Below are 12,729 nucleotides of genomic sequence, written 5' to 3'. Positions count from 1 at the left end.
TTTTGAAGAACTTAAATGATACATTTTTTGAAATATGACATGAGCACAGAGGTGAATTATTGTCATCTTTCGTGAAACAAAACATACAACGAATGATATCTATAATGGAAAAAGAATTATCATATAACTGAATGGAACTTAATAGATATGGTACATTTGTATTTCCTATAAGATGTAGTAAAACTTTAAATCAAGAAAACGTATTTATGTGTGAAAATTTAGTTCTCATTGCTATCCATACTGTTTCCTATGAGTTTACAATAAATGATTTTATTTCTTCAAATTTTGCATTTGAGTAGCAAGATATAAGTGTAAATATCAGTATGTACATTGAAATGCATAATAAACAGTGAATATTATATGCGCAAATTATTATTTGCTTTTGTTTTGTAAAGAAAAGAACCATTACTTCTGTTCGTGTGTTGAAGAGTATCTAAATGAATACACACACCGTGTATATCCAGGAACGCCTCAATGAGAAAATAATGCACAATTCGTGCAATAAGTAACGCAAAATTGGGCATAAATGGGGGAAACTTGACAGGATTTCCAACGCGGTAAGTAAACCGTGTTAATATATTTTTTTTATTTTACCGAACTGAACACGGTGACACAGGTAATCATTTTTAGTTTAATTCCGTTTCTATAAGATTTTTATAACAATTTCGCATGTTTTTAAAATATATACTAAGTGAAGTTTAAATGAATGTTATAACATGCCGAACAAGTGTTTTTTCTTTTTCATTCCAGGGCATGCGTGATAAGAAAAAAGAAACTATAATTTAGAGTCCATGATCACGCAATGCCGTAATAAATTTGCGCATAAAATATGTTTTACACACCGCTTTAAAATAATTTCTGCAGCTAAATGGGCATTTCACAATACTTTATCAGTGACACTATTTATTGCTTTTAACTGATAATACACAACAATGATAAAATACACGTTACAAAATAACGAATAGTACAATAACATTCTTCTGAAATAGGTTTATATAAAACTAAAAACCACCCATATTTGATGCATTCTTCCAAAAACTTAAAAGCTTCAATCGAGGGTATATATTGAGGGTCAAGTATATTTTCTTCTACTTAAATATGTATTGTTATCATCCTTTCTATTTGGGCGATACTTAATATTGAATAAACTTTTAATTTAGGAACTTTTACTTATATTCGTATACTAAAATAATGCACCTTGAAATAAAATTGGTATCAGAGTGTAGTTCTTCTCATTAATGTATTGATGATCTAAAAATTGCAAATATATGTTGCAACTAGGATTGTAGCAAATAAATATTTTAACACCAACTTCATAGCCAAACATAAAAACCAATATCAAGTGTGATAAAACTGAAGAGGTAAATCATATGTTTTGTCTGAACTCAATATGAATCAGTTTGCCATTGTTTGTAACAATTTTATTTGTTGTTCAAAACATGATCTCAACTCGAATTTAACGCATTTCTGAAATTATGATAATTACATTTAGTACTGTCAATACCTCAATTATATGACTATGGTGAATCTTTTATCAGTCACAAGATTATTCTAATGAAGTGAACATATAGTGTATAAAGGACGTGTTGTTTATAAGTTTATTCCATATTTATATTGTGTAAAACATATGGTCTCAACGTGACGAATTTAACGCCTTTCTTACACAAAATGCGTACATTTTGTACTGGTAATACATCAACATTGTGATAATGGCGAATCTTTAAATAGATAAAAGAGTTTTTACTAATGAAGTGGAAATCTGGTGCATAAAGGACATGTTTGTCATTTTTTAAATAATCAACAATTACAAAAGTGAGTTTAAACTAAGTGTGCGAAGATCTATATTGTGATACGGTTTACATTGCGTTATTAGCAAACAAAAATGTAGGACTCTAGAGCGGCTCTAGGAAGAGGTTGGCTTTCTTTTCGTTTATTTAACAGTGTGAGATGTATCTCCTTTTGTTATATAACAATAATATCTACCCTAATAACAATTTCAAATCTACCCAAATAACAATTTCAAGATTATTACCAATATTTGAATATATTTGACATTGAACAAAGTATACCGAAACATTACGCGACATTCTTAAGATGTATTTCATTGCACATTCTTCCTTCATGGCAACATATTCATTTTTGATTACATATTTTTCTCAAAAACTTTAAACTGTTTGGTACTTAATGCTGTGTTACAACCTATAAAAATACTCCAACAGTTTTTCAGACAGGTTAATGCTAACAACCTTTCGTCTGCTTATTAATTTCCCACAAAAACAAGACATTAAACAGTTCTGTTGTTGATTACCTTCCCTCTGTTGGTATGATTGTGCTAAATCAATAAAGAAAAATCGTTTCGCAAAATAGCTGGCCCATAACACACTTTCACATGATATCTATAAATCATTTAAATGCGAGAATGAAATGTCGAGATGATACGGAAGTATTTTAAGAAGTTGTTTAAGACAATAAACCAGACATATAAGGGCAATATGAAATATGACACAACAGAGACCAAATATTTGCAGATGGACAACAAATTTCATATCATTATTTTATGCAATTTATTTACGTTTTTCTTAAAGAAGATTGCTGAAATTGTATCACTTTACGCGATTGTCAAGTCTAGAATTACAGACTGTTAAATTTGGTATGTACGTTATTTGGAACGTCACAAACATTGAAGCTATCTCGTAAATTGCAATGTTGGTATGTAAGACTGCGTTAATTAACATATTATCCCATGCAAAATTATTGATTTAACAGATGTTTTGCAAATTATGTGAATATATGTAGCCGAAACAAATTGTAACAACACCTGGATACAAATCTAGAGCCTTTAGTTTATAGCACTTCAAAATATATTTTAGTATGAAATTACAAATATAACATAAAACAGACACATGGAAAATTTTTCATTTTCGACGGATGTCTGATGCCAAGATTGTTTTACGTTAGCAACAACCAAGCTTACTTTCGACATGTAACCTGCAGCACATCCTATCAAAAACCAAAGTTTTAAATTGTTTTGTATGCTTAAAAGTAAATTATGTTTTTTTACCTAACATGTTTTGAACATCATTTGTCATCTGATGCCTTGTTATTATACTATATAGTACATTACATTGTAGTATAACGAATGCTACTTAAGAGTTAACAACATCTATGTTTTCATTAGAACAAAACGATTGCGTTATCTAAAGATTTAAAGAAAGATGTTGATGCAAATACCTCTCCGACAAACTACATGTATTCATTTTTTTTCAGATCAATTTCATTCCAAATTTTGGCAGCTAAACATACTACTATATACGGAGATGAACGTCTGATTCTTTGCAATGACACAAAACCTTTCAGCACGTAAATAAAGGTTTATGAAAGTGCTGAAAGATCTATCATAATAACGTATATTCATACTCAACACGTAACAGTTCTTTAGACAGGTGTACTTTAGATTATTTATCGCTAATACCTGGACAAAAAGAAATAGAACTATGAAAAAAACTGTACTATAAAAAGCAGTGTGTTCCTTGTCACACAGCATAATGGCAATTGTAAAATTAAGAAGTCAATGAAGGCGAGGCCACTCTCGCCTGTTCTTATATCTTTTGAAATATGAGAGATTGCTTTCCATTGTGAAGTCAACAATATACTAACATGACGGTTCGCAAGCATGCATATTAAAATCCGTTATCCATGAATTTGTGTACAATCGTTGAATTAGAAATATTTCTTTTAGAGAGATTATATAAATTCATGTAATGATTCGTCGAAGTTGTCGATTAAAGAATAAAACGTTACTATTACTACTATATGATGGAAACTTTAGGCTTTTTAAAGGCGAATGATTTGAAAGAAAATAGGAATGATATTGTTTTCGTAAAATGGAATAAGAAAAAGTATATAGATTTTTATTATTCTTTTGAATAAATATTTTAAATGAATGTGATGCCTTGTAAAGTAACGTTTGACAGCTATATACAATCTAATAATATTATAACTCCAAATTCCTGTGTTTGTAGCTATTTTTGTGTCAGCTAGTACCATTTTAATACAATTCTGTCATGCTTTTTTGAAATACATTAGATCAAAATAAAATTTTCATGTACATAAACGAAACTTTTTGCAATGCAATAAGTAGTCTAGGTCTTATATATTTAATATAAAATTCTATGGAAACGTATGGAATTGTGGAGACACGAACAACAATATTATTGCATTTGTGCAAATATGCTCACATTAAAATTGATCTCGCATAATGACTGAATTTTTAACATAAATCAAAACACAAAATTCGTGTAAACATGCAATGTAATACTATACATATTGTTAAAGTAATGTTTTAAATATAAAACAAAATTTAATGTTGGACACAGACATGTTTTCATCTTTTGAAAGAAAAGCAGATCTCAAAACCAATTTAAATTTGCAATCTTGTCAACGATGATATTTATCTTTTAACGCATATGAATTTATTTCACATGAATTGTTTCGTTTCTAAAACGTCCGTTTAAACCTACTTCAAATTTGATTTTGCACCAGTTACTGCTTTAAACCTGCCTTGTCTAAGTAAGGGTTTCGGGTATACTGGTGTGACGTCCCTCTTGTGTAACGTTGGCCTGTTTGCTACACAAGAAGTGCCACACGAGTTCGTCTGGGCCCGGCTTTTGGTAGGGTTAAATTACAATTGAGGCGTATAAACACTTAAACAACTTTTATTAACTTTATAACTGTTTAACCACATAGAGTAATATATACAAGACAAGAAGATTCAAGTAACTAACATTTAGCAAAATATATCATTACATGTATTACGTAGATCTAATATAAATTGTCAGTAAATCTCACTGTAAACTTAAGTATAATAATTTGCGTTCTTCAAACACTTAGATTCACAGAGATGTTCCTCTTACTTTACTGAGTTTATTAATCAACGTAATATTTAACCAATTTAATTGTTCATCTCACACGCACTGTTTCATCAGATATACGTATTTACAAATCACACGTTTAAACACATCACAAGAAAATTACGGCACTTAGAAACACAAGCTACATTAAACAATAATACAGTCACACTCCAAGGCACTCATTAATTTATTTACATAACTTACGATAATTTAACAACACTTAAAAGCGTAATATAGTAAATACAGTATAGTTCCGGGAAGGCACGGTATTTAAACATATGTACAGTATACGCGTTTAACCTAGAGATTTAGCAACTTTAACACTTGCATACATTTACATAATTTAATCGGGTCTAGGTATTTACTTAAATTAAAACATGAATAATAACATTGGTAAACTTGGACACTTCCGCACGATAAACATCTTTTTCACCCACATCAGAAATCTTAAAGTTTAGGAACTTAGAAAGTTTTCACGGTTAAACTACCTAAAGTTTAGGTACTTGGAACATTTCACACGTTAACACTACCGAGTTAAACTTAAACTTTAGGTACACATTTCGTAACACTGGAGATGGGCTAATCTTAATATCTAAAACACAAAATTTAGGTACTTGGACTTTTTTATTACCTCAGGTTGGGACATCTTGACAAATATTAGGTAAGATTGACTTTAAATCATTTTAAAGAACTGTACTGGGTGCTAGCCCTTCACCCAATGAATACAGCGCAGATAAAAACAATATCTCGCGAAAAGATTACGTTACCGATGACGTCACAATTCTAAGTAGATGATGCGCCAAAATGGCTGCCAAAACACGGAAGTAAGTGAAAAATTATTATTATTTCATCAATAACATCATCTGAAAAACATCTAGAAGAATTACAGTGATGGAAATTCAAGCATCCAAGGTAAGTCTATTGATATATATGACATTTTAAACAAGAAAGCATATAATAAGTGAAATATGTGTCCCTGAAATAATAAATTCACTGACAAGAAAAATATATTTACACAAATATGAATGTGAATACAATGCCCAGGAGTTATTAAAGTTATATAATGTAAAAACAATGACATAGAAAACATTTCAACAGTAACAAAAGAATCATATTCAGTATCATATTGATAAAAATATGCATGTACACAAAATATACGGGGTGCATTTATTTATATAAAAGTGGGTGGGGAGTGGTAAAATTAAATGCACTTAAACTAATTCCATCAAAATACATCTTTAAACATAATCAATAGTACATACATAATATTTACATACACCATAATAATACAATATTATTTTTAATAACATTGGGTCGTTACATTGCCCCCGTCCACAAAACTTTTGGTCCCCAAAACTCTTACATTTATTTTACAAAGTACAATAAAACAACATAATTATTACCCTACAACACATGAATTTGATTATGTCTGCTAACCCATTATAGTCCTAGTTTATGTGCCGTCATAGGCAATGGTTCCAAATTTGCGCCAACCACACTTACTTGCTCAATTTTACTTATAATAGCATGCACTAAACTTGGCAAACGATAGTACCTAGCCTCGTAATACAACTCATATAGATACCTTAAATCATGGGGTAAGGTTCTTAAGTCACACGCCCCATTCCTTAGGTAGTTTAGCACAAACCGAAAATGGGCTGGGTCACGGTCAATAAAATATATATTTCCATTTTTCGGGACCATTCCTCCCTCAGACACCACTTCTGATAGAATTGAGCAAGGCTCTCTTTGTAGGGTTACCCGAGATGTCTCAAACCTTTGACCCCCAATATTTAAAATTATCCTTTCATTTTGGGCCCGTTGTAATAAGGGTATAACTGACTCTAAGGTCTGCTGTCCTGAGGTAAGTGTACCTTCCACATTATTATTTCCTGTGCTACCATCTGTATTACTTTCAATTTCGCCCGTGTTTTCATCACAATTATTTTCAGTTTTATTTATAATTTCAGTCACTGTCTGGCCTTGACTCATATTTAATTTACCTATTTTCTCCTTCTCTTGGTTGGTACACATTTTATCACTTTCTATTTCACTTTCATTTTGCATATCATTTAGCTTTGTATTTTCAGTTAAAGTCACTGTCTTACTCTTAACAATATCTGATTCACTTGTTTTCTCCTTCTCTTTCACTTTTCTTAACTTATCTCTCTTCTCTTGTTTAGTACATCCTTTATCACTTGCTATTTCTCCTTCATTTTGCTTTGTATTTTCAGTTAAAGTCACTGTCTTTCTCTTAACAATATCTGATTCACTTGTTTTCTCCTTCTCTTTCACTTTTCGTAACTTATCTCCTTTCTCTGGGTTAGTACACATTTTATCACTTTCTATTTTACTTTCATTTGTCTTTTTTTCTTTCTCCTTGCTTTCTCCTTTCTTTTCGTTCGTTATTTCCTTATTTCTGTTTATGTTTTTATCAGGCTTAACACTCTTACCTACATCTGAATTTTGTTTTGCATTTTTCTTATCTCCATATTCTTTTTCCCGTACCACATTTACTCTGCCCTCTTTCTTTGTAATTTTAGATTTGTTATTTTCATCATCATTCACCACTAATTTGTTCTTCTTTTCAGGTACAGCTGATTCGCCCTCAGATTCACTATCACTGGAAGACGACAAATGTGAAACCTTCCAGGCACGTTTACGTTTCCGAGTTCCAGTGGATAGATTTTTTCTAGGTTCAACACTAGAGTCACTAGAAGATGTACTTGAAGATGAGGAGCTAGACGAAGAAGAAGATGAGGAAGAACTATCGGTGTGGTCTTCGTAGTCAAGCTCATCTGAGCTTACGTCCTCGAGGTCCTTCAGTTTAATAATCCTCTTTGGAGACCTTGTAGGAGAAGACCTCAGAGGAGACACAGGTTGTTTCAGCATGTTGTCAAGTTCTTCACCAGAAAATCGATCATTTTCCAACTGAGTGGGGTCATAACTATGTCTTAAAAGGCGGATTTGTCTTAGATATCCTGACTCCACTTCTTTAATCAAACCAGGCATTGTTTCTTTTTTCCATCTTATGAAACGGTCTAATGCTTTTTCTCTAACTCCATTTGGGTCCATCAAATCAAAGTCACTGATTTTTAAGTTTTCACAGGGTTGATGTCTATACGACCGCCTTATGAAGAGTTTCCTGCATTTGAGACACTGATAGGTATAATGGCTGTGTTGTTCCTGAACATGTCGGGCAGCCTGATGATATTTTTGAAAGGTCACATTTTGACAGATGACGCACAAGAACTGAAGTGAAAGACAAATAAAAAAAATAAAAACATCGTAAACAATGCATGAACATTATTGTTATTATCCTTTAACATTTATGCACATCAGTATTGGATAGTTAATTATTTGAGGTGAGCTCACAAAGCTAGTTAGACACGTCCTGATACCATGATACTTTTCTACCCTTATATAACGATAAACGATCATGGTGCACGACTTTTGGCTTCGACCGTGTATTCAACTGAATTCGATAGACAACATCGTTTATCTTTTTAACAACTACGTAAGGCCCTGTCCACTTCCGTGACAGTTTCGAACACAACCCCGGTTTAATCTGCGGTGTATATAACCAAACCATATCTCCCGCGTTATATTTATTTTGATTTAACCTATGATCATAAAGTCGTTTCTGGGAGTTACTTGCAATTGTCATATTATTTCGGGCCAGTTCATGAACTTTTTCGAGTTTGTTTTCTAAATCTACCGCAAATGAGGTCTTTGACCCTTGAACATTTTGTTCAGGTTTCCCAATAGCTAAATCAACTGGTAAAGTCATATCCCTCCCAAACATCATCATACTCGGAGAAAAACCAGTGCTTTCTTGCACTGAAGCATTATATGCCAATGTCATTATAGGTAGGTATTTATCCCAATCCCTTTGAGAAGATGCTACAAATTTTGACAACATTGCTTGAATTGTACGTAGACTTCTTTCTGCTAAGCCGTCCGATTGCGGCCGATATGGTGTCGTTCTTGTTTTGTCTATTCCAAGTATTTGGCACATTTCTTTGAAAACCTGAGATTCGAAATTCGACCCTTGGTCTGAATGAATCTGTCTAGGCACCCCGAACACTGAAACAAACTTTTCAACAAATTTTGAAGCTATAGTAACAGCTTCTTGATTTTCAATTGGAATGGCCATTATCCACTTGGTAAAGTAGTCTACTATAGTAAGTATATATTTATGTCCTAAACCTGTCCTAGGTAAAGGCCCCATGACATCCATTGCAATTCTTTCCAAAGGTGCGCCAACACCATGCTGTTTCATAGCAGCCTTTGCTTTTCGAGATGGCCCTTTCCGGGATGTACAAATATCACATCTTTTGCACCATTCTGTCACATCTCGTTTTAAACCATACCAAAAGAACCTATTTCGTACTTTATATAAAGTTTTTCTTATACCAAGATGGCCTCCAGTAGGACCATCATGTAACTCTTTCAATGCCTCAGGCACTAAGGCCTTGGGCAATACTATGCGATATTCTAAATCGTCTCCAACAGTACCTTCCCAAATATAATATAAGACATCATCTTTTATCTCTAACGACTCAAATCTATTCCAATAATATTTGAGTGCAATAGAGCGAGAAGCTACTTCTGACCATTCAGGTTTCAATTGGTTTGTCTTCCATTCTTTTAAGATTCTTAATTCTACATCTTTGTCTTGATTCTCAATAATATTTCTTTTAGTAAGACCATTATCTATCTCCCTGACTTCTCTTACATATTCTAGATCTTTGTTCAAGCATATGAGTGCTAAAGCATTTTCATATGACGACGTTTGAACTGATTTAGATAAAGGATCAGTATCTTTCACAAGTTCTAATCTACCTTCCATCGTTGAGCAACCTTTAACAATAGAGTTGCAATCGATCAACGTTGCATCACTCTTATTGTTGACATAAAGATCACCAACATCTACAGACTCGCAGATGGTTTTCACACAAGCGTGTTTTGCTAGCTTCTGGACGCTTTGAGTATGAATATGTCCATTTGCGCTTTCATTTAGGGAACTATCTTTCGAATTGTCCCTACCCACAGACATCTCAATGAAATCATTATCTTTCATGCTAAAATCCCTCATCTCATCTCTAAATTCTCTGTCATTTTTAAGACAAAAAGAATACTTGTCTTCTGCACGATTGCAGTAAGAACATTTGTAATCACTACATGGTCTTCTAGATAAAGCATCAGCATTAGAGTGCACACGGCCTGCTCTGTGCTTTATTTCAAAATCATAAGTTGATAATATTTCCAACCATCTTGCAATTTGTCCCTCGGGACTCTTAAAGTTCGCTAACCACCTAAGGGCCCCGTGATCACTTCTAACTTTGAAGTGTCGCCCATATAAATAATGGTGGTAGTGTTTCACAGCACTGATTACAGCCAATAACTCTCTTCTTGTGACACAGTACTGTCGTTCAGGTTTTGATAAACATTTGCTGTAATACGATATCACTTTTTCGTCTCCATCTTGTATTTGTGAGAGTACTGCGCCTATACCCACCCCACTGGCATCCGCATCAAGGATATATTCACCAGTTGTTAAGGGGTACGCAAGTACAGGTGCGTTGGTCAAAGCAATCTTCAGGGCTTGAAAAGCACTTTCACAATCATTTGACCAATTAAAGTTTATTCCCTTTTCTGTCAATTTATGTAGCGGTTTAGCTATGGTAGAAAAATTTCTAACAAATTTTCTGTAGTAAGAACAGAGTCCCAAGAAGCTTCTAACTTCTTTAACATTTCTTGGGGTTTTCCAATCTATTACATCTTCAATTTTCTTTGAATCAGTTGCGATACCATCCTTACTTATTAAATGCCCAAGAAAACTTACTTGACGTTGAAAGAGCACGCATTTTCAGGTTAGCTTCACTCATTATACATAATATTTCTTCAAGAGTATCTAAATGATTATCAAAGGTTTTAGAATATGAAATAATATCATCTAAATATACAAGACAATATTTCCATGTGAGTCCAGCAAGTACCCGTTCCATTAATCTTTCAAAGGTCGAAGGCAAATTACACAGTCCAAATGGCATAACTTTGAACTGCCAGATCCCACTACCTTGTACAGAAAATGCTGTTTTAGGACGATCTGTCTCAGATAAACCACTTTGCCGAAAGCTTGATTTGCAGTTAAGTGTACTAAACCAAGCCGAACCTGATAAAGTATCTAAAGTATCATCTATACGTGGTAAAGGCTGACTATCCTTAACAGTACATTCATTAAGCTTTCTGAAATCACAACAAAAACGAATAGAGCCATTAGACTTGGTTACCATGACAACAGGACTACACCATGGACTTATGGAAGGTTCGATGATTTGCTTTTCAGCCATGTCCCTAATCTCTTTTTCAGCAACTAACCGTTTTGCTAGTGGTACTCTGTATGGTGCTTGCTTAATTGGTTTAGCATTAGACGTATCAATAGAGTGCTCCACAATATGTGTTCTACCTAAATCATCGTCCGACTTTGAAAATACGTTTTGATACTTAATAAGCAACTTCTGAACACTCTCTTGTTCTGAGTCTGTTAAATTACATTTTGCCTTGTTAAACATCTCTTTTAGATGGTTTGGCACTTCTTTACAACCTTTATTAGACGATACCGCAACTGATTCAACCATTTTAAACTCTTCAGGAACACTAACAGGTTCATAAAAAGCGGCTACTGTTTCTTTATAGATAGTACACGGCTCATTGCTAAAATTTGCTAGTCTTATTGGTATCTCACCTTTCTTTAAGTCTACCAATGCCTTTGCAACGAGTACACCACTTTTCTCTGCAAATTTTTAAGATTTGGTTCTATTTTACCTATAGTTTCTGTGACAGTACCAACTGCTTTACCAGTTATTATAACCTCTGTTTCTGGAGGTATAACAGCGGTTTGAAAATGAGTCAATATTATTGAAACATTTCACTGATTCCCCGTTAATTTCTAAACAATGACTTTTAAGGTTTATTTGACAATTGTGAGATTTAAAGAAATCCATTCCAATAATCCCCTCATTCTTTATATCTGCTATAAGAACATCATGTTGAAACGATTGTTTACCAAGTTTAAAAGTTACAGTAGCTTTACCGTGAAAAGGAAAAGTGTCCCCAGTAGCCGTAGTCAAAGATATATTCACAGGTCTCAGTTCAGGTCTGTTATTTAATGGCAACTTTTCATATAAATCTTTCTTTAAAATTGTTACACTTGAACCTGTATCTACAAGCATCACTACGTTAGTGTCTAATATTTCAATGTTCACAAAACAAGCATTATCACTAGAACATAAATCATTATTTGTCACATTCGGGGACCTTATATTTATTGCCGGGCTGCGGCCCCTAAGCTCGACATTCTTTCGTTTCCCTGGACATCTGATTTTCTTTGAAATTGATTTGAGTTCCTATAAGATTGATTGTTTCTATTTGGTCGATTTTGTCTTCCGAAACTTTGTGCATTATGGAAATGTTTCGGATTACTACCCGCGTTATTTTTGTAATTCGGGACTTGAGAACGATACTCATAGTTTTTCATTTGATCCATTAAATTTCTCATCTGCATGGACAACTCATTAAATCGCTTTTCAGTTCTGTCAGTCTCATTTGTAACATTTCTTACAGAGTGACGACCCCTACTTCTGTCAGCTACTTTATGGGCATCTAACCGAACAGCAATACGCTCTGCTTCCCCAATAGTCTTAGGACCCACTTCCCTTAATCTTAATCTGATTTCAGTGTCAGGTAAAGCATCTATAAAGTAATCAAGAGCAAGTAACTCCACCACTTCAGACGTAGCACTAGGGTATGCTTT

At 33.4% G+C, this 12,729-nt stretch overlaps 1 protein-coding gene across 1 annotated transcript; it reads right to left on the bottom strand.

The window, feature by feature from the left end:
• Positions 1-5,633: 5,633 nt before the first annotated feature.
• Positions 5,634-7,996, bottom strand: LOC132740831 (uncharacterized). The gene has a single exon (XM_060728848.1). It carries the CDS (start codon positions 7,983-7,985, stop codon positions 6,351-6,353), a length of 1,635 nt encoding a protein of 544 aa, XP_060584831.1. The 5' UTR covers positions 7,986-7,996; the 3' UTR covers positions 5,634-6,350.
• Positions 7,997-12,729: the final 4,733 nt, after the last annotated feature.

The sequence above is a fragment of the Ruditapes philippinarum genome, unplaced genomic scaffold (assembly GCF_026571515.1).
Source record: "Ruditapes philippinarum isolate M1 unplaced genomic scaffold, ASM2657151v2 ctg7603_1_1_1_1, whole genome shotgun sequence".
NCBI lineage: Eukaryota > Metazoa > Mollusca > Bivalvia > Venerida > Veneridae > Ruditapes > Ruditapes philippinarum.
The sequence above is the reverse complement of the archived record's forward strand: the minus strand, read 5'-3'. Positions and strand labels throughout refer to the sequence as shown.